Source organism: Rhinolophus sinicus, linkage group LG01 (genome assembly GCF_036562045.2).
Source record: "Rhinolophus sinicus isolate RSC01 linkage group LG01, ASM3656204v1, whole genome shotgun sequence".
Classification (NCBI taxonomy): domain Eukaryota; kingdom Metazoa; phylum Chordata; class Mammalia; order Chiroptera; family Rhinolophidae; genus Rhinolophus; species Rhinolophus sinicus.
The window spans coordinates 200,215,185-200,238,824 of NC_133751.1; the positions used below are offsets into that span (position 1 = coordinate 200,215,185).

Below are 23,640 nucleotides of genomic sequence, written 5' to 3' on the forward strand. Positions count from 1 at the left end.
ACTTGTTTATACCTGAAAATTTGGATGCTTGTTCCCATTCACCTTTTCCCCCCTTTTAAAATTTTTCAATTACAGTTGAAATTTAATATTATTATTTTATATTAATTTCAGGTGTACAGCATAGTGGTTAGACATTTATATAATTTAAGAAGTGATCCCTCTGACTAGTCTAGTACCCACCTGGTACTATATATAGTTATTACCATATCATTGACTATATTCCCTATGCTTTATGTTATATGCCCATGACTGTTTTATACTACCAATTTGTACTTCTTAATCCCTTCACCTTTCTCACCAGGCCTCCAAAACCCTCCCATCCATCACCCTAACATATCTAGTATCCATCTGACACCATACATAGTTATTATAGTATTATTGACTATATTCCTTATGCTATACCCTACACCCCCCATAACTAGTTTGTAACAACCAATTTGTACTTCTTAATCCCTATCTCTTTTTCACCCACAACCCTGCTTCCTCTGGAAACCATCAAAATGTTTTCTGTATCTATGAGTCTGTGTCTGTTTTGTTTTTGTTTTGTTGTTTATTTTGTTCTTTAGATTTCCTATATGAGTGAAATCACATTGCATCTGGCTTTGTCTGTTTGACATACTCCACTCAGCACAATACATTTCAGGTCCATCTATGCTGTCCCAGATGGCAAGAACCAATTCCCTTCCATGGCAGAGCAATATTCCATTGTATATGAGGTACCACCTCCTCTTTACCCACTCTTCCATCAACAGACACGCAGGCTGCCTTCACATCTTGGCCATTGTAAACACTATAATGAACACAAGAATGCACATATCCCCTCAAAGTAGCATTTTGGGTTTCTTTGGATAAGTACCCAAAAGTGGGATTACTGGGTTCTTCTTTGTCTCTTGTTATAGCCTTTGTTTTAAAGTCTATTTTGTCTGGTATAAGTATTGCAACCCCAGCTTTTTTGTGTTTCTTTTTGTTTCCATTTTCATCAAATAAGTTTTTCCATTCTTTAATTTTCCATCTATGTGTGTTTTTGATCTGAAATGATTCTTTTGGGGGCAGCATATATAAGGGTTTTGTTTTCTCACCCATTCAGTCCTTCTATGTCTTTTGATTGGAGCATTGAATCCATTTACACTGAAAGTAATTGTTGATAGATATGTACCTATTGCCATTTTATTATTCATACTTTTGATTTCTCTTTCATCTTAAAGAAGTCCCTCTAACGTACCGTGTAATACTGGTTTGGTGGTGATGAACTCCTTTAGCTTTTTCTTGTCTAGGAAGCTCTTTATCTACCCTTTGATTATAAGTGATAGCCTTGCTGGGTAAATTACGCTTGGTTATAGGTCCTTGCTTTTTGTCACATTGAATATTTTATGCCAATCCTTTCTGGCCTGCAAAGTTTCTATTGAGAAATCAGCTGACAATCTTGTGGGGTCTCCCTTATAAGTGACTTGTTGCCTTTCTTTTGCTGCTTTTAGGATTCTCTCTTTGTCTTTAACCTTTGCCATTTTAATTATAATGTGTCTTGGTGTGGACCTGTTTGGGTTCATCTTGCTTGGGACTCTCTGCACTTCCTGGACTTGTATGTCTATTTCCTTCACCAGGTTAGGAAAGTTTTCAGTCATTATTTCTTCAAATAGGTTTTCAATCCCTTGTTTTCTCTCTTCTCCTTCTAGTACCGCTATGATACAAATGCTGTTACATTTATTGTAGTCCCAGATGCCTCTTAAACTATCCTCATTTTTTTGGATTTTTTTTTTCTTTTTGCTGTTCTAATTTGGGTGTTTTCTGCTACCTTGTCTCCCAAATCACTGACTTGATTTTCTGCATCATCTAATCTGTTAGTGCATTCTTCATTTCAGTTATTGTATCTTCACTTCTGACTGGTTCTTTTTTATGGTTTCTATTTCCTTTTTTATGCTTGCTATCTCTTCGTTGAAGTTCTCACTGAATTCCTTAAGCATCCTTCCAATCATTGTCTTGAGCTCTGTATCTGGTAGGTTGTTTGCCCCCACTTTGTTTAATTCTTTTTCTGGAGTTTTCTGCTGTTCTTTTATTTGGGATCTATTTCTTTGTTTCCTCATTTTGGCTGCCTCTCTGTGTTTGTTTCTACGTGTCTATACTGAGCCTGGAGCAACTCAGTAAAAGCCTCAGAGCACACCATGGCCATCTACTGCCCACATGGGTCCTGCAGACTCCAATAGTTTTTCAAGAAAGAATGCAATTCGGGTGGGCCAGCTGCTCTTGGAGAAAGTGCTTAAGGTGTTGGGCAAGTTGAGTGGGGCGGGGTCCCAATGAGTCAGCAAAGTGGAGCAGCAGAGCTCACCAGGCAAATGAGATTCAGATTTGGCCTGTGGGGATGAGCTAAACACAGAAAAGATGGTATCCATCTGCTGACTGCATGGGAGGAGGCCTCCTCGCAGGGAAAATGGCAATTGTCCTCCAGACCTCACCTCAGTCTGCCCCCTATATGCCTCTGATGCCTCCAGAATTATTGTTCCTTTGCTGGAGCCCAAAGTGAGTGCCTGGGAGTGAACAGTCTGTGTGCAGGTAGTTCAAGAGAATTTCTCGTTTTCCCGCAGCATTCCAGCCCACCTGGATGGTTTTTCACAGCCAGATCTTGTGTGGGTTTCTTTTCCTGGTACCAGTACTCTGGGCTGAGGAGGCCAGTCTGGGGTTGGGGTCTCTCACTCCTCCAAGGGAAATCCCCATGGCTGAGATATCCCTCCTGGTTCTCAACCACCACACAGAGGTTTGGAGCCAGCCTGTTTCACGTCTCTGCCCCTCCTACCAGTCTCTACGTGGCTTCTTCTTTATATCCTTAGTTATAAAACTTCTGTTCAGCCAGACTTCAGATGGTCTTCCAGGTTGATTACTCCATAATTTAGTATTAATTTTAATGTGTTCATGGAAGGAAGCAGGCACAGTGTTTATCTACTCCATCATCTTGGATCTTAGGAAATGTCTCCAATTCGTTTTAAATGTATTAAGACTTGGTTTATAGCATTATGGTCCATAGTGGTGAGTATTTCATGTGCTCTCTAAAAAAAAAAATGTATATTCTGATAGAGTGTTTAATAAATATTATGTCAAGTTGATTGAGAATGTTGTTCAAGTCTTGTATATCCTTATTGATTTTCTGTCTATTATTCTATCAATTACTGAGAAAAGAGTGTGAACTTTCCAAATATAATTGTGAATTTTTTATTTCTCCTTCCTGCTCTACCATGTTTTGTTTCATGTAGTTTAAAGGTCTGTTATTTAGATGATTGCATATTTCAATTATTATGTCTTTTTTATGAATTTGCCCCTCTGTCATTATAAAATATCCCTCTTTATCCCCGATAAAATTCCTTGTCCTGAATTCTATTCAGTCTAATATTAATATAGATACTCCATCTTTCTTTTATTTCTTTTTCCATCATTTTACTTAAAATTATCTGTATCTATATATTTGAAACTCATTTCTTATAGTTTATGGTAGGGTTTTGCTTTTTGTATTCAATCTGACAATCTCTGCCTTTTAATTGGAGTGTTTAGATCATTAATAATTAATACAAATATGAATATGATTTGATTTAAATATATCATCTTGAGAATTTCCTATTAGTTCTATCTGTTCTTTGTTTCTTTTCCTCTCTTTTCCTGCATTTTGCTGTACTACTTCAAAAAAATTTTAGTGTTGCATTTTAACTCCAAAACAAAGAGCATAGCTCTTTGTTTTATTTTTTTTTAGTAGTTATTCTATGGTTTACAATGTGCATCTTTAATTCATCACAGTCTACCTTGAGATTACATTATACAAATTTAGATAGAATAGGAGACTCTTAGAACAGTTTATTTCCATTTCCTTCTCCCATTCTTTGTGCCACAATTGACATATTGTAGTTCTATAGATGTCATAAAACACTATTTCTTTTTGTTTGAAATAATTATCTTTTAAATAAAATTTAAAAGTAAGAAAACGTGTTTTATATTTATCTAGATATTTACTATTTCGAGAATTCTTTGTTCCTTTGTATGGATCCAAGTTTCCAGCAGTATTAGTTTTCTTCAGCCTAATAATTTCTATTAACACTTCTTGTGCAGATACCTTAGCGGTATATTCTCTAATATTATATTTGTATAAAACATTACTATTTAGTCTTTATTTATTTGTTTGTTTATTTATTTAGAGCAGTTTTAGGTTCACAGTAAAATTGAGCTCGGAAGAACAGAGTTCCCATATGCCTGTCTTCCCTACACAGGCACAGCCTCCCCCACTATCAACATCCTACACCACAGTGGTACATTTATTATAGCCAATGAACCTACATTGATACGTCATTATCACTGAAAGTACACAGTTTAATTTAGAGTTCACTTCAGTGTTATGTATTTTATGGGTGTGGACAAATGTACAATGACACATATCCACTATTATAGTATCAACAGAATAGTTTTACTGCTCTAAAAATCCTCTGTGCTCCCCTATTTACCCCTCCCTCCTTCCTAACTTCTAGCAACCACTGATCTTTCTGTTGTATCCATATGGACAGAGCCTGTATCCCAGAATGTTATATAGTTGGAACTATACAACCTTTTCAGATTGATTTCTTTCACTTAATAATATGCATTTCAATTTCCTCCATGTCTTTTCATGGTTTAATAGATCATATATATATATATATATATATATATATATATATATATATATATGATATTTTAGTGTGATATATATATTTATATTTATATATTTCATTTTAGTGTTGAATAACATTCCATTGTCTAGATGTACAAGAGTTTACTTATCCATTAACCCACTAAAGGAAATCTTAGTTGTTTACAAGTTTTGGCAATTATGAATATAGCTGCTATAAAATCTTGTGTGTATGTGTTTTGTGTGGACGTAAGTTTTCAACTCATTTGGGTAAACACTAAGAAGCATGATTGCTGGATCGTATGATAAGAGTATGTTTATTTTTGTAAGAAACTGTCAAACTATCTTCCAAATTTTCTGTAGTATTTCTGCATTTCTACCAGCAACAAATATGATTTCCGGTTGTTCCACATTCTTGCTCACATTTTGCATTGTCAGTGTTTTGTATTTTGGCCATTCTCATGAGTGTGTAGTGGCATCTCACTGTTATTTAACTTTGCAATTGCCTAATAACATATGATGTTGAGCATATTTTCATATGCTTATTTGCCATCTGTATACTTTCTTTGACGAGGTGTCTGTTCAAGTCTTTCGACCATTTGTTAAAAATCAGGTTGCTTGTTTTCATATTGTTGAGTTTTAACATTTCTTTGTATATTTTGTATAACAATCCTTTATCAGTTATGTCTTTTGAGAATATTTTCTGCCAATCTGTGACTTGTCTTCTGGTCCTCTTAACAGTGTTTTTCACAGAGCAGTTTCTAATTTTAATGAACTCTACTTTATCAATTTTTTCTTTCAAAGATCATGTCTTTTGTGTTGTATCTGAAAAAATCATTGCCAAACACAAGGTCACCTAAACTTTCTCCTATGTTATCTTCTAAGAATTTTATAGTTTTGTGTTTTACATTTAAGTCTATGATCCATTTTGAGTTAATTTTTGTGAAGGGTGTAAGTTTTATATCTATTTTCTTTTTCTTTCTTTTTTTTTTCTGCCTGTGGATGACTTGTTGTTCCAATACTCTTTCTTGAATAAATTATCTTTTTTTCCATTGCCTTTGATCATTTGCCAAAGATCAGTTGACTATATTTGCATAGGTCTATTTCTGGGCTCTTTTTTCTGTTTCATTGATCTATTTGTTTATTCTTTCACCAATCCCACACTGTCTTGATTATTGTACCTTTACAGTAAGCCTTGAAATCAGATAGTGTCAGCCTGTCTTTGTCTTTCTCCTTTAATATTATGTTGGCTATTCCGGGTCTTTTGCCTCTCTGTATAAGCGTAAGCATCATTTTATTAATATCCACAAAATAAATGGCTGGGATTTTGAATGGGATTGCATTGACTCTATAGATCAAGTTAGGAAGAACTGATATCTTGACAGTATTGAGTCTTCCTATCCACAAATGGCCTTTATTTTTTGTTGAGTTAAGAATATCAGGTTGGCAGTTTTTTCCTTCAGCACAGTAAATATGTCATTCTTTGTCTTTTAGATTATATTGTTTCTGATGAGAAGTATGCATTTTTTTGTGTTCTCAGTATGTCAAGTTTCTCTTTCTTTGGGTTGCTTGTGAGATAATTTCTTTGTCATTGAGTTTTAATAATTTGATTATGAGGTGCCTTGATGTGGTTTTCTTTTTGTTTATCCCGATTACGGTTCATTGCACTTTTTGATTTGTAAGTTTATTTATTAATCTTCACATTCATGTACACCTTTAAATTTCAGAGCATATTTATAATAGGTATTTAAAGTCCTTATTTTTTAATTTCATCATCTCTGTAATTTCTGGATGTATTTATATTGACTGTTCTCTAGGTTAGGGTGACATTTTTCTGTTTCTTTGTAAGTGTAACATTTTTTGATTGGATGTTCCATTGCAAATTCATGTTGTTGAGTGATGGATTTTGTTGTCTTTCTTTAAAGAGTGTTGGACTCATTCTAGTTAAATTAATTTTAGTTCAGTTTGATCTGTTCAATGTTTTTTTTCAAGTTTTGTTAAGGCAAGTTTAGATTAGCCTCTATTTTTCAGACTCGTTTAGCCTAATCCTATGGTGTGATTCTTTTAGGGTCTCTACTAAATGTTGCATATTTTTAACATGGATACTCTGCTCAGGCTTCTTGGCACTAAGCTTCTCCCAGTCCTGTGTGAGCTAACAGAATTGTTCAATTTACAGTTTTCCAGCTTCATGGGGTTTCACACATATATTCGTGGCTCAGAGTTCAGCAACCAAGTCGAGTGGACCCCACTGCAGACTTCTGGAGTTCTGTCTCTACCTAGCGCCCTCTAATGTCTGACTTCTCAACTGCAAGTGCCCTCTGAGCTCTGCTCAGGTTTCTCCTCTTTGAACTCAAGTTGTCTGAAAAGGGAACCCAGACCAAAAGTTGAGGTGATTATAGGGCTCACAATATTTGTTTCCCTTCTCTCAATGTGCTGTTTGTTGCACAAGTCTGACAACAGTTTTCTCGTATAATTAGCTCATTTTTCTAGTTTACAGGGGGAAGGCAAGTTCAGCTTCAATTACCTCATTGTGGGTGGAAAGAGAAATCCTTTCACGTTTATCTTTGACTATAATTCTCTCCACAAGTATGCTATTGAAGCTTCTGTTTCAATGATTTTATTTACTTTAAATAATTATTTTATATCTAGAGCTTTTCATTTCAGTTTATTTTAAATCTACCCTATCCTATTTAATCATAGTTTGTTCCTTGCTCCTGTTCTAAATACCTTATGTTTTTCAACCATTTAAAATATATGTATTTTATATTCTGTATCTAATAATTCCAACATCTGAAATTCTTGTTAGGGCTAATTCTGCCATTTCATGTTTGTGCTGAGTCTTGCTTACAATACCTTGATTCAATGTGTATCTTGCAATTTGAGGTTCTGAGCTCAAATTTGCTGGGGCTTCCTCTGTTGGAATCCTTCGAGAATTGGGTGGGCTTCAACATCCAGAGATTTATTTTTGTCCCTGCCAAGGTCTCATAGTGTTGTCAACCTGAGTTTGCTTTAAGGTATTTTACCAGCTTGGGGGCTCCCTGGACCACTCAAATGGTACAAATTAGAACTCCAAACATGCATTAGGTTAAAAATTCTTAAGAGATTCATCCCCCCCCCCCCAGAAACCTAACCCTAAGAGATAATATATATTTTTTAAATATCAAATCACTTTTCTAGTGGGTAACCCCTTTCCCAAATTCTTATTTATACTGAGAACATAACCTTTCAAGATGCAGAGGTGGGTGTCAGTTCTAAGTGGTCGTCATTCAGTGGCCCACAGTATCATTTCCTGGTTTCCTTGAGTCTTTAGAAAATGAACCTTTGGGTTGCTGAAACTGGCAAATGCTTTAAGTGCAGCTGCATAATCAGCTTTAACTTACCACTTTTGTTTTCAGATCCTTTCATTTTCCTGCCTCTGAGATGAGGATGATGTTGACAGTGGTGATGATGATAATAATTAATGATATTGTTAAGCTCAGCCCTGTATTTAAAAGGATGTTTATTATATTTAATCCAGACTTTCTAGTTGATTCATACTGGGAGGATTTTTCCGGCTAGCTAGAACAGCATTATGTGAAATGCAAATCTCACTTCAGTTTTTCACATGGCTGACACTTGGTCGTCCTTTCGGTCTCATCTCAAATGCCAACATCCTATCTTAAGTAGACACTTCCCCCAATCAGTTATTCTCTATTGCATTACTGTTTTTATTTTTTCTCCCATCACACTCTTGTCTAATAACTTTTTTTTCCCAAAGAGGTTTTCCATGTATATTGTTTGTCTCTCCCACTGATGCGTAAGAGCCATGGGACCAGGCACCAAATCTCTGTATTGTTCTGTGTCTGCAGCCCTAAGGATAATGTGCATCCCAGAAAGGGCATCAAACATTTATTGGAAGAGTAAGTCTTCTTTTGAAGCAAATATAAATGAACACACAACATAAAATATGCTTCTAAAAAATCAGATTAGGTCAGTGAGTACAACATGTGATGCTCAGAATTCTCAGTTTGGTGTTTATACCTTGTGGTCTCAAATGATCACAAAGATGATTATTCTTCAATCATCTCAGAGAGGGCAGATGAGTTAAGAACACAATAATGCCAACTGAGAGGACAGTATTTTCCCAGAAATCAACAACTGGGCTACCCTACATCATTTAAGCTCTTTGTAATTGAAGGGTAATTCAGGTATCTGGACAACTGTGGTGGCCTAAAATACAACAAACGTTTCTATTTGCGTATGACTTCCATAATATAGTCTGAAGTTGTTATTATTTTATTACATAAAAAAGTAAGAAAGTGATTTTATGTTGAGCTTTTATGAAGTTTTCAGTAAGAATTATGAAAATGTCCCTCAGATAGTAGCCTAAAAATATCCTCAGGACATGACACCTCCCACCTCTAAACAAAATGAAGAGTGCCTGTCTCACCTAACTCTCTTGTGGGTAAGTGGGTAGGAACTCCTTCATAGGGAATTGAGTTCCGTTTTTAGCTATTTTGACACATCAAATTTCATGATAACAACTCTGAGCTTAGGAAAAATGATCTATATATGACTAATTTCTCCTCTTGCAAATCCGGGGAATTCTCCTCTGTTGTAATAAAATTCTCACTGTTTATAACAAGTTTTTCTTGGGAAAATAATCCCTTGGAAAAAAGGCAATGATATATCCTAACCCAAAACAACAATAACCATAAAGTAAACATTTATTTAGTAGGCACTGATTTTAGAGCTTTATGTGCATTTCTTTATTTAAGTCTTAAGAATCCTCTTATGACATTATTATTATTATTATTATTATTCCCATTTATAGGTGAGTAAGCTGAGGTAGAGAGATTAAGGAAGTTGCCCAAGGTGACATGGTTACAAGGTTAGTTAGTGGAGTTGATGTTCTAGAACAATTCTTTATACTGCTTCACAAAGAAAAACATATTTAATATTTAGTATGTTTTGGAAGCAGACCCATCTCTTCAATTTTTAAGGCTGGTGATTCCACATCTAAAATGGGGTGTTCCATTGTCTCCTATCTCAAGTTAAAGTAATTTTAAAGAACTGCACATTGGCTATTTAGTTTCTTCAACTCTTTGATCACTTTTAAAAACTTGGAATTCTCCATAGTTCCTGACGGCGGTGAATGTTAAAGTGAGGTGAGGTGCTCCTGTAAGACTGATAAGTATTGTCTTTAGCTGAAGAATTACTGATACATAAGAACTTGTCTTGGTTAACTTAACCTATACTTCATTTGGTTTAACTTTGTGTTCTTTTGCTTGTGTGTATACTTTCATGCTTTCTTCCATTTGATTTCTTCCTGAGTTTAATCCAATAGGAAAGTTAAGTTCTTAGCACTATGTGGCTGAGAATGGAATGCATGCACCTGGACCACACATGACCCACATGTTGTAATGATGCCCTATAATGATGGGGGACACCAGCACCTAAGGAGGGATCCCTTTTGCTTTCCTGGTGAGGCGGGGGGGATACTGGGGACACTTGAGAGCTGAAAAAAATTGATGAAGGCTGTGTTCAACTTGTTTATTGCAACTAAACATTTAAAACCCCCAGGTTCTTTGTACTATAGGCACATGTGTCTGAAAAGACTATGCAGGCTATTTCTCAACTCATGTTTCCCAAGGCCAGTAGCTTAATTTTTGTTTTCTTCTGTTTTGTTTAATTTTAACTATAGACCAAACATTTAAAAATGATACAATAGTTTAATTCAAGAATCTTATGAATTTTCTACAGGAAATGGGAGTTTTAAAAGGAATTGACACTTCTTTAAGCAGTCTGAGAGAAATAATTACTTTGCCTCAAATTCAAAAAGCATTGTCACCTACAATTACAATTTTCTGGAAGAGAAATTGAAATGACAGTACTCTAGTGTTGTTTTGTCCTGAATGCCGCCATAATTATACCATGCATCCAAAGAGCCAGCACTTGTGGGACACAGTGTCCTTGAAAAGATCTTTAGAACAAGGCAAAAAAGAAAAACTTGAAAGAGAAGGCCCTAGAGAAAAATGATACCAAAATATTTAATGTCAGTTTCGAATATTAAAGTTTATTTAAATTAATTTTTTTTTCAAATGGATTAGTTCCCATATATATATATATATTTTTTTGCTTAAAAATTGCCATGGGCAAAATTTTAAAAAGAAGCATACTATGGATGATTAATTTCAATAGGGAAAATAATATCCTAGTTCCTGTATTATGTAAATGAATCCAGTTTGTTTTAGAAATTAAAAAAAAACAAACACGAAAAACTTCCTTCTTTCTATTGTAAGTGCATGGTAACCCAGGGAGGTCATTTATTGTCTCAGGAATTCATTTTTTGCATCAATAAGTCCCTAAGATTTAGAATAAATACGAATTAAGATGTAAACTCCAGTCCCATGCACCCTTATCTAGTCTCAGAGATGATTCACTCACCTATGATTTTGGCGGGCACTCTCGGCAGTGTCTCCATCCCTTGCCACATCTGGGCCTTTTTCTTCTTTCAAATGCTCTTCTGCTTCCTCTAGGGGGCCGTATTTGGAGAGGATGTCTTCAGGTTCGCCAACACACTCTTCTTTCTGATCTGTTTCAATCTGAATTAAAGGCACTTCTCTTGAACAAAGTGATCGCCTGGTGTGGTTTAGAGGGAGACCATCATGGCACAAGGAAGTTTCCTTTTTAGAATCTAAACCGTTGTGCTTTGTAAGAGGAGCATCTTTGCTTGGAGCCGACTGGAGGGGATGTTGGCTTCTGGTAACAGAGTCTTTCTTTGGGTAATCAATAGTCTCCTGGACAAGGAGAATTGGCCCACTTGGCACTCTGCTGGAAGCTAATCTATTGGCACTCTTCTCCACTTGCACGGGAGAGCCACCAGGAACGGGCTCAGCATCAGCTGCCTGGGCATCATCCATTATAATTTTGTTCTTCCGCATGAGGGCCTCGATTGAGTTTGCCCATGTCTCATGAATTAACATAGCTGTGATCTGGTCGGTTCCACCTCTCCTATACAAGCAAGAGTCGGATTTGCAGAGCCCCGATGAGGAAGCACCACTGACTGGCTCTACGCTCAGGAAATCTCGCTGGCTGTTTTGAGCAAAGCCATCTAAGGAGTTGGCTTTGAATGGCGCATTCACCGTCAGCCTGGCGCCCAGGGATCTGCTATCTGGCATGGACGACTGTCTGTAACACAACGGGGATCGCAGAGAAGGTGACAGTAAGCTGGCTGTCCAATCCTGGCTGCTTCGCCTGGAGGAGGTGCTGTCTTTGCTTTCTCTTTCCGCATCCCTCAGCATGTACCTATAGAACTCCTCGGTTATACTCTCGGTGCTGGACTGCTTGGAGGGACAGCTTGGCCTCACACTGAGGTGGTCGTTTTTCCTGCACGCCTGCTGCATAGCTGAATTCAGAATGCTGCTGGCATTCTTGCCTGCGTAGTAATCCAGCAGTAACTCAAATCCTCTGCCTTCATTTTCCATCTGGTTCACCATGAACCTGGAAAACTCATCCGTGATGCTCTCACAGCTTGACTGCTTGGAGACGGAGCTGGCCCTGCTAACTGGCTGACTTAGTGTGCTCGTTAAACCCAGGCTGTTGACATAGGCTCTGACATTCGAGTCCTCCTCGGCGATGCTTTCACAGCTGGAGGCCTTCAGCCGGTTCCACCTGTCTCCGCTGTGTAACCGATTCCGGGGAAAGCTCTGGGCTTGCCAGACGCCATCCACCATGGAAAACTCTGTGAGGTTCATGATCTTGGCTGCCACTTCGTTTGCAAAAATATTGACAGAATCTGGGACGTCCTCAAGGTTCATGGACTCGTCCACAACCCTGTTCATCAGCTTCTCTTTTAGCTCCGGATGCTCATCCGTTTTCCTCTTAATCTCACTGAGCCGTGGTGGCTTGTGTTTCCTCACGGTGGCCACACCGGCCTGGCTCTCCTTCCTCTTCAAGGATCGGCAGGATACGTTCGGGGTAACCAGAAAATCATTTCCTCTTTTCCATGCACAGAACCAGGGCTGTTTTCCGTTTGAGTTGTCAAGGCAAATTGCTGCGATTTCAGTTGCCATGGAGACAATGGTCTCTGCTAATTCTTCCGCAAAGTCTGTAATGCAGTATGCCTCTGTGTGTTTTGCCTGCAGCATGGATTGAGCAGGAAGCGGCAAGTCATTCTCTAACAAAGACAGACTAACTTGAACTTCATTTTTGAGAGGCGGGGTGTTGGGACTGCAGCTGTCCTCCGCATCCTGGGAAACGCTGCTGCACTTGGTGACTGTCGGTGTCCTCTGTCCCTCTGAGGAGACTCTACGTTCACTCTCATTGTGACTGGGCATCGTATGAGGGTTTTTTGGATCCTTTGACATGGTTCCTTTCAGGTATATTTCCTTAGGGGATGTTTTGGCAGTCGAAGCACCAGGCACTCTGGGACTGCAAGACAGTTCAGATTGCAGTGTGGTGCTCTGGAAGAGGCCTGATTTCACTGGACTCTTGCCGTCTTGCTTTGGATGCACCTTATCTACAGCATCATTGATAACAAGACTAGTGCTATGTGGATTGCTAAGTGGATGGTTGCTGGAGTATTCAGTGGTTTTCATCCATGCCTGACCAGCAGCCTGATTAGGTGGCTGGCAGCCTAGGTCTGTTTCTCTCCATCCAATGGTCTCCTTAGAAAGGATGGTGGGACATTCACCCAACTGTACAAGATGGCTCATCTTCTTGAATGTGAAGCATATCACATTGAAGAGCAGTTGATTTGTACTTTCCATCAAGGTGTCCAGAGCTTCAGATGAATGCCTGCCATTGTTGGGGTCGATGATTTTATTTTTTTGGTGAACTTCATCAATGGCATGTTTCAGGATAACATTGGACAAGGCCAAGGCCAGTTCATTTCCAAGGACATTTTCTGAGCACAAGGCCTGAGGCTTTGAAGCAGTTTCCACGATTCTCCTGCTCATTGATTCCATGAGTTCTCCGAAGTTGCTGTAGGTTTTAGGCTTTGTTAGAACCAGGGTGGCCTCCTTGAGCAATGCCTCTGCGATGGCTTCATTTCTCAGCTCCGCGCCCCTGCTTGTCACTAAATTACAAATTGGGGGCATTGCTGCACAAGACTCCGCTGCAGACAAGAGCCCACCTGAGGCCGCTGGGTACTTCACCTCTCCTGTTTCACCCAGGCCACAGACAGCCACGGCACTCGCCACCTGAGTCATGCCACACAAAGCAGATGAAAATGAGTATTCACTGATGGAAGTTTCCTTGAGTACTTGGGATGCTTGAGTTTGCAGTGGCTCATTGCCTCCTAGTGAATGGTTTGAAACCAGGGCTTCTTGCTCCATTTTGAGTCTTTCTGTGGCCTTTGGACTGGAAATAGTTCCGATCACAGTGGCTGCACAAGCTAATGCTACTTCTAGAGCACTCTGGGGGTGTCTACTGGAGGTTTCTCCAGAGGGGACACCTGAAGTTTCAACAGCGAGTTCCATCTCAGGCCATGAAGAGATGCCTGGCTCAGGGGCAGCATCACTGCCATCTGGACTCTGAACAATGACAATTTTGGGGAGCTCATTCCATGACCGAGGGACCACGATATCTTTTGTGGAACAGCCACTGGGTAGCAGAGCACTTCCTACAGAGACACTGACCACAGAATCCTGGGGTAGTGTAGGCTGAGACTGAGATAATCTAATAAATGCATCTTGTAGCACGGACTCTGCTAAATTTGTAGCATACTCTCCAGTTGTGGCTTTTCCATCTTGTATGGGAAGAAGAGAGTTTGTTCCATCTTCAGTGTCTCCTTGGTCTAAGCTGTTGCCATGTTCAGTGACAGTACCACAGGCAGGAGGTCCATCTTTCTTAACCATCCTGGAGAAATAAGCATTACCTGGAATATATACTGCCTGCAATTTTTCCACTTGACCTTTAAATTTTTCTGAATAATAATAATTTGTGGCTGATCTGTCATTTTGCACAGCTCCACCTTTCCACTCTGATGGGTTGACTGATGGATCTAGACTCTGCAAGATTGTATCTTCTGCTCCTTTCTCCGGAGATCCTTCTGTTTTAATCAACGATGTATGATACTTGCTCATGTACTTGTCTTCCAAAATATTAAGTGACTTTTCCTTATTGTAATTCCATTCCTCTTGGGTGGTTTCCTTTGGCTTTTTACTTTCCATAACACTGGCTGAGACATTTATATTTTCACGGCCTAGTGAAGAGAAAATGAAGACCGCTTTTACTTTTGGGATAGCAGGTGCTCATGAGTCTAAAATAATAATTACTTGCTAAAAATGCTTTAAAGCATCATCTATCTTTCCCCCACTAAAATAAATAAATAAATACATAAATACATAAATAAATAACATAAAATGAAATAAATAACATTTGGATGTTTCCTCAGGAAGAAAACATCTGAAAAAGCTTTTGAGTTTCATTACGGAATGCCACCCAACAACCTGGCTTTCGATGCAGAATACAAATGCAGTGTTAGAATGGGAGAAGAAGGCTTTTGGGAGCTGAGATCTGGTCACCATTCTTCAGGGGAAAAGTAACCCCCAAATTGCATCTTGTAGCTCCTAGTGAGTAAAGCGGGTGGAAGGGGGATATTTAGAGCAACCTCAATAGTGGGTCTTGTTACAAAGTTTTGCTTTGAAGGTTACATAGGACTTGCCCCAGGGACAGTAGCAACAACATCTGGATTATCTCTTTCTAATGTTAAGAGTTGGGGAGCGGAGCCCGTTATTCACAGAGCTCCACTAATAAGTCAGTAGAAAGAGTGACTAAATGAGTACTAAGCACTTTCCTGGGTTATTTACTTCTGTCCTCACATTAATAATAGTATAATAAAGTCACATACCACGTAACGACATTTCAGTCAATGTCAGACCACATATATCACGTTGGTCCCATAAGATTATAATGTAGATGAACATTTCCCATTGCCTAGTGACATTGTAGCCATTACAATGTCCTCCTAAAACTCTTTCTACTTATTAAAGAAAAAGTTTTCTGTAAAACAATATACAGTGTTACACCGGCAGCAGTCTCATACATCTTGTGTTTACTGCATCTCTTGATTGCACCATTTTCTCTTGTGCTTGATTTAATCTCATGTTGTTTTGTACAGTAACGTGCTGTACAGGTTTGTAGCCCAGGAGCAATAGGCTACCCCACAGAGCCTAGGTGTGTCATGGGCTGTACCATCTAGGTGTGTGTGAGTGCACTCTGTGATGTTCGCACAGTGATAAAATCACCTTAGATGCATTTCTTAGATGCATTTCCCATCATGAACTGGCACATGACAACAATATCACATAATATAAAAATATAATTATATAACATAAATTTAAATGCAATAGTGCTATCATAACTATTATACTCTCAAATTATGGCTAAGGGCTCAGAAAGACTAGATAACTGACCCCAGATTTCTCAGCTTCAAAGAGGCCACGTGTGGCTTCAGGCCAGTCTAACATGGCTTCAACAAATAGGTGGCTTTTATGCAGGTCTTAGGGAAGTTAACTTTCCTCTCAGTGATACTCTCCATCTCTTGGCAGGCAGGACAATGTCCCTTTAAGACACACATCACCCTTAAGGCATCTTTAGAGAGAATGGAGCCATCTAACCATTAAGTCTACATGCATCAGTCAGCATCTTCCCTACTGTTTTCTTATCCTTCTTCCTGCCCTGAACTCAGTGAGTGAAGATTGTGATGTGTCAGCAAAACTGATGAGGCTTGACACTTTTCTCAAATTTCATCCAGACATTTTTAGAGGATGACTAACTTCAGAATGAGCATCTGTTTTACTGGCGAGTCCTCACCGTTCCTATATTCTTCCACCTCGCTTTCCTCCTCCAAGTGTTCAGACGCAGTGAGAAAGTCTTCCTCGATTGAAGACAGGGAACAGTTTGTGTCATCCTCCACTTTCAAGATGTTTGTCTCCAGGTGGAGCTGCCGCTCCTGCACCAGTTCCAGACCAATCAAGAATTTGTTGATTTCAAAGATGATGCAATTAGTACTGTTTGGTCTGTTCCCTCTGGCACACTGGACCAAGCAGATATCTGGCAGCCAAGGACACTAAAAGTAGAGAGAAAAAAGGCATTTATTAAAAGAGAAAATAGAAAACCATTGACTGACCTTTCTTCCACAAATCTCTCCTTTTTGAAGGAGTGGAGACTTTTAAAATATTTGGAATATCTTCTGGTCTTATACTGATGAGCTGCTTTAAAAAACAAACAAACAAACAAACAAAACAAAACAAACAAAACAAAAAAACCTTCAAATGATATTTGGGAGCACAGGGTACCTAGGAAAAAATTTGACTTAGGGGAAAACAGTCCAGTTGTAGCACATAGTTTTGTTCTCTTCCATTAAAGCAAAAATTGCCCTGGGCAAAGTTAAACAGGTAAGGAAGACTTTATTGAAAGATGTTAAAATGGGGGAGAGAGGCCAGAGTTGAGAGAGAGGCCACAACTCCACTGGAACAAGAGGCGTTGGCGTTTTTAAGAGCTGGTGTAGGCGGATTGTAGTCCATCTGTGCTTGCTCATTGGTTTTACTGAAGGAAAAGTGAATTTTTTGTATCTTCACGAAAGGAGGTAGTTTTGAAAATTGGAGCAAATCTCCCCAAGGGGTAAATTATTTTGTAGGCACCGCAATCCATCTGTTTTCACAGTTCAGCAATGTTGGGGACTAGAGCAATGCTGAATCTCCTCTTAGTCAACTGCAGCCAGTACCTGTTTGTTTAGGGGTAGTCTCGATTTGGTTGTCCTGTCCCATTACAAGTTGGTTATCTGCTAATTCATAAGTAAGGATGGAGAGATTGGTGAAAGCCACATGAACTGGGTTAATTGGGGAGGTTTACATCAGTCCCAAGGGCATAGCTCATGTTCTCGTACATCATGTGAGGACAGGAACAAACAAGCCACTTGGCACCTTTGACCCAGGAAATTACAGCACCAAAGATTTTTCGTGATCAGGTTAACGTTTTCAGAGGTCCACATAAGAAGTTACCTCACTTCTCTTAACTTAGTTTCCTATTCCATAAAATGGAGATAAAAATAATACCTTCCTCCATTAGTTCTTGGAGACTAGTCATAGTGATTTAATGAAATAATATGAGAGCACCTTCAGAAGCACAAAGGACTATTCAAATGCAAATTAGTTCCTTTCCATATCCAAAAAACTGAAGGAAGATGAAGTAGAAAGACAATGTTTTTCAAAGCAAAACAAGGTACCAGGGTGGAGTACTGGTACTGGGGGAGTACGAAGATTAATCGTCCATTTACAAACTGGCTCCTTTGGGCAAGAAAAGTACAATATTATTGCAAAGCTAATGTAGAGATGGCCTTTTCTGTTGTTCTAGGAGTTTTGTTGTCTATGAGCAGCTTTCTCTTTGTTTATTCATGTCTTTTTCTTTTTACCTCAGCCAATGACTCTTGCTTTTTCATACTGCTACATTATTTTCAATTAAATTATACAACTGGAAAAATGTAAGGAAATGTTCAGAACATCGCTCATTTATTTATGTCCCTCATTTATTTATGTGTTTACTCATTCAACAAATATTTATATGCACCTACTAAGTGCTGAGTGGTAAATAAGTCAGACATCTTGCTGTCATGGAGCTCGGTATCTATAATCTGTATTCTCTCGGATCTCATTTTTTGTGGATATTATTAAATATATATAAACACATACACAGCTACCTATGCATATGTGTTAGAAAAGACTAATGAAGGCACACCGGTGAGCAACAAATGAGGAGGTGGTACAACAGTTATCCTTTCTCTTCCTCAAACTGTCCTCAGTGGAGTCTTAGGATCAGACTCTAAGAAATCTTAAGAAAAATAATCATGACAACAACCAACAGTCAGGTAAAATACTAAGTGGAAAATATAAGTAAAATCGATTATTTTCCTATAGAAAAAACATTTTTTTTTCTGAGATGGTTGTTATGTACAATCATAAGATCTGCGCCTGTGGCTGTTTTTTCCACGAGATGCAGCACAATTTCACGAAGCATGCCTGAGTTTGGGTCGGTCTGGGTGCAACCCACCATCCTTTCCAAACTGTACGTGTCTTATGCGGATGCTGGATCTTTGTCGGTTGGACCAGGAGGCCATGGGGAGAATTGGAAAGGACCCGGGAGTTGGAGTCCAACACACCTGGCTTGCAATACTGGCTGTTCCACTTTGTAGCTGTGTGACCCTGAAAGGTCCTTTCTGTGGGTGAAGTGATACTTAGGAAGTGGTGGGGACCCTTGGAACAAAGAAATTTGAGGTGTTTATGTGGTAGCTCACAGGAAATTCTTGACAGCTCTTAGGAAAAGTATGCAGAATTTTAAACACGTTTTTGATGGGTGATCTTTAATGAGTCCTGGGCAATTGTATTCTCCCTTACCCTAATGAATATTTGTGTTGCTTTTCTGACCAAACCCTTCCTTTGGTTCTCGCCCCCTGTGGGGTGTCATTTTTCTGGGCCACTCACAGTCCCAGTAATCCACATGGAGTTACTTCAACTCCAACTCCAGAGGTGATCGTGTGACCCAGGTCTGGACAATGTGAGTATCTTATTCCTTAGGCCACAGTGATTTATTCAGAAATGGGCACGTGACACTTGAGAGCCAATACGACACAATGAGACGGTTGCTGGAAGCCACCTGGAAGAGACTTTCACGCTTTCTTGCCCAACTTGAACCCAAAGGGATATTGCCTCCTTGTAGGAAGAGCTCCTCTGATAATGGGGTAAACAGAGAGAAAGCAGGAGAGAGGACATAGAGAAAATCCATGTCTGATGACTGTTTAAGTCCCTGTATTTAATCTGAATGTTTTAGTTACATGAGACAATGCATTCTCTTTGTGCAAGCCAATTTTCTGCCATATTTAATTAGAAATCCTAACTAACAGGCCTAGTCTGGAAATACTCTTAAAACTCAGGTTTGAAAATTACTTTTGGTCATCATGATTTTGCTTTATATAAAGAGAGGGTATTTAGAGGTATTTCTGTGTTCTCTTTTCAGATGATACATTTCCTCACTAAGGAAATGTGCTATTGACTGGGAGGAATTTTGTTCTAGTCTTGATTTGCAAATTGTAATGGGCTGTGTGCAGATTTTTATGAAGCATCTAGAGTAGAGAAAGTAATAGTGGGCCTCTGAAGTTTTTGATATTTTGAAAAATTGAAGAATAATATATTTTAAAATTTTTCAGCAAAACTAAAATCCAAGGAAGAACAATTTGCAAGAAAACAAATGTTCATTATCTTAATCTGGAGCTATCATTATCAGCATATCTTATTTGAGAAAATTAGCAAGCTTTTATGCAGTGTGCCCTTAGAAATCTTTTATATTTTTTTCTGTAAGTTGATTAAACAATTAAATTTTTAAATTTTTCTTCAAATAAAGAGTATAATAATTTATATAATAACAATGAGTGTCAGTATGTTGAATGAGAATAATAGCATTTTAATTCCTGCTTTATTTTCAGTAATCATTTTTTCTGGGAATTTCATTTTTGGGGGCCCAGGAAACACCTTTTCATCCTGCGGTTGCTATCCTGTATTTATTAGCCTGGCTGTTTGGTACATGCTAAGAAATAAATAACACTCAGAAGGAAGAAATTGTGGGATTCTGGAACCACATGGTATGACTCAGAATTTTGGTATTGTTCTTGAAACAAAAGACAATTCTGTTTTTTATTGTCCAGTAGATTTGTAGAAAACTAAACTAACCAATCAATGCCTAGTGTGTCTGCTCTGGTTTAAGTGCCACTTAGCACCATGAACTTGAGAAAATAATAAATGTTAGGAGTTGATGTAAAGAAAGCTCTGTCAAACTCTAAGTGGCAACATTTCAGAGAAATACAAATGAAGACTATTCTTGAGTACAAAGACATTTTTGATTTTTATGCTACAGGCGTTTACGTGCAGCATCTATTTGGGGGTCACACTGATTTGTGCCAAGAGCTGATCACTAGTGAAAACCTTATCAAGAGCTTATATTTCTTACCTGTGAAACTTCAAAGTCTGTCTGGAGATTTCCAGATGTTAACCCACTTAGGAGGACAATTTCATTTTCTTTTGGCTGTTGAACATTCATGGAGTTGATAAGTTTTGGGAGATCTGGTGATACGTTGACCAATTTCTGTAGAGCAAGAATCTTTACTAGTTTAGATGATTTCCTTTCATTTCCAAAACACTTCCCCCAAACTACTTACTGGCAAAAATAATATACTCATGTAACTATACATACTATAGATTACTTCATGTACTATATTACTAGAAGAGATTGTGTGAAATTGAAGCATAAAGGTTGAGATTGGAATAGAAAATTCCTTAATTATAAAGATTTAAAATTCTTTAGTTCTACGTTTCCCAAAGTAAACATTTAATAATTACTGTTACACCACAGTTAAATATAGTAGTTTGGGAATTTTTTCCTCTGAAGTCCTGGGATACGTGATGTGTTCTAATAAATCACCTGTTCTAATAAAGTCAATAATTAGATTAATAATAAAATAATTAGTAACATTGATTTTGTTTTGTTCTAGGCACTAAGCTAAAGACTGTACATATGTTACGTCTTATTATATTTGATCCCCACAGTGCCCCTCTATGGATTAAGTACCACTATTACTTTCTTTTTACACATAAGTAGCCTGAGGCCCAGTACCTCACACAAGTTTATGCAGCTAAATCATTGCCAAGTGTCTGCTCTTTGCCACAACAAAAGACTGTCTCAAATCACTCACACAAATCTTCAGACATAGTTTTTTAAGATGCCAACTTGCTTTGGTCCTTCTTATTCTTTCTTTGGTGCACTCTGCACCATAATTCCATCAAATGAAATCCCATGCACAATTTATTCTGAAAGTCCCTCCCGAACTCCACAGATGGATGATATTGGAGCTCAGGGGAAATCTATAATGGATAATAATCTGCATGGGCAATTGGGTTCGAGAAGCTTCAGGTTGCAGCATTGTCAGGAGAAAAGCATTATAGGAGTAACTGAGTAATTGCTCGTCCTGTGGTAATCAAGCTGCAAATGGTATGCTGTTATACACTAAAAGCACTATACCAAATAGTAAGATCAAACCATCTTCAGCTTTGGGCATGAAATGATAATCATATCACACCAGTTAATTGTTTCCTGTTGTACCCGTGGGCTCTAGTTGCAAAGGACAGAGTGGGCCTACAAGTTCTTGTGTGTTGTCAAAGGTTGACATCAGGATTCTCATAACTTCGGATGAGCTTGGAATAGTTAGCTGCTGCGAGTGCGAAATGTTGGCGGAGCCCCAGGTGAGTGTAGGGCTAGCAAAGCAAAGTCAGAGACAAAACATTTGATGAAAGCAGTGGGAAGCAGCTAATATGAGAGGCAGAGGGAAGGGCTGGCTGGTATCAAAGCAGGTTTTGGAAAAACCTTGGAAAAGTCATTTCGGGCAGGGTGCTGGAGAGTGGAGAAGGGGACAGCAGAGAAAAGCTCTCTGTGGCACTGTTGGGCAGGACAAAGGGCCTGCTTGGAGAGTGGCCCTGTCTCTGGGGAAGCAAAATATGCAAATATAAGCAGGGCAAAGTGCATGGGAAAGTGGCAGGAAGGGGTCATGGAACCACTCAAATGAAGTGTTTGTCTCCTACAAAACGAGCATCATTTCCAGATGAAGCCGTGTTGGCAGTCATGCGTGCAGTCAGCCCCTGCAATGAGCTCCCTGCGAGCTCGAGTTCCCAGTCTTACCTGCTGCAGGTGCTCCGTACTGCTCTCATCCTTGCTCACATCCAGGTTCACAAAGCAGACCTGGAAAAGTGAGCAAACGTGGTCAAGGAAGTGGAAAACCTGGCAGGTCTTTTTGAAGAAAGCAGGAATCAGCTGGGAGCAAATGGTTGGAGGGTTGTACACATTTTATATCAGTGATCTGGCCTTGAAACAGGCATTTTACCTTTGAGCTTCCATGTACACCTCTAACACTCTCGTCGTAACTCCCGCTGATCCCACCAAATGCCCTCTTTCTTTCATGGCCCAACGAACAAAGCAGTCTGTTTGTATTAGAGTCAGTGCAACAGTGCCAACAAAAATCTTCTGGTTTTATAAAGTGCTGTCGAATCTCATGAAATAAGAGAAAAGATTTGTAGAACTCTAAGCCTTGGTTTGTAACTGCAGTGAACACGTCTCTCCATTTCCCTTTTCTAATGTTTTGTTCCCTTTCTCCTTTCACTGTTAATATAGTGTGAAGTGAGTGGATTTCTCTTTGCCTCATGGTTTTAGTTCATTTTAATTTATTTAATCTTGTATTGTTTGCCTTTTATTTTGCCATCTTAAATGTCTGAATAAGTTATAGTATAAAAACAATAGCTACAATACTAATAATTCAGAGCAATATTTATTTAAATCTCAAACACATCACATAGATAAAAATCTATGGGCATTCAGATGAAGAGGGGGAGAAGAAATCTTGAAGTTTCAAAGAGGTGAGAGAATGTTCTGAGAGTGGAATAGGAGTTTGGTGGGTAGGGACCTGGGTGGGTGTCCCTGGGAGGTCTGATAGCACGAGTGATACTTGGAAGTAGAAAGTGCCACACACTATAAAGAAGCATCTAGCAAGAGTCAGATTGCGGCACAAGCCTGTGGAAATGGAAGTGTTAGAAATAAGGTTCTGGAGGGTCTGTGTTAAATGAAATGATGGACATGAGATTTTACAATATTTTGCTAAAAAGCATCCAAAGGTTTTTATTCTTAACAAGTGGGTTTGACCATTTAATAGTGTGCAGATTAATTATCTGGATATTTAGTCAAATGTTTGGACTTAAGTAGATGCCTGCAGGCATATGGGGCCTTCTGATTTCAGTTAGTTGTTCATAGTCATGTTTCTCAGAGTCCATCCTTTTTCTTTTTGAGATTAAAAAAACAAAATCAAAAGATTTTGGGAAAAGCCTTAAAAACTAAAATAGTTATGCATTGTGGAAGTGTAAAGATCATTATAGTTTTATTGCCCCAAATAATGGGCGATTTCCTCGTTTCCTGGGCTCACAATAACC

The 23,640-nt window shown here is 38.6% G+C and overlaps 1 protein-coding gene across 10 annotated transcripts in view; it reads right to left on the reverse strand.

Annotated features, from left to right (window-relative positions):
• The window catches only part of SPHKAP (SPHK1 interactor, AKAP domain containing), a 122,152-nt gene that overhangs the window by 18,256 nt on the left and 80,256 nt on the right, over positions 1 to 23,640 (reverse strand). For 6 of the 10 annotated variants that reach the window (XR_012490111.1, XM_074314449.1, XM_074314452.1 and 3 more), the window contains 4 exons: positions 22,343 to 22,402; positions 20,621 to 20,770; positions 16,436 to 16,691; positions 11,063 to 14,822 (listed from right to left, as the gene is read on the reverse strand). Coding sequence is in view for 9 of the 10 variants with exons in the window: in XM_074314449.1 (XP_074170550.1) it covers positions 11,063 to 14,822; positions 16,436 to 16,691; positions 20,621 to 20,770; positions 22,343 to 22,402 (4,226 nt within the window). In the remaining variant the exon portion in view is untranslated. The remainder of the gene's footprint in view (positions 1 to 11,062; positions 14,823 to 16,435; positions 16,692 to 20,620; positions 20,771 to 22,342; positions 22,403 to 23,640) is intronic. The other 4 variants (XM_019737395.2, XM_019737394.2, XM_019737396.2 and 1 more) reach the window with 1 other exon arrangement.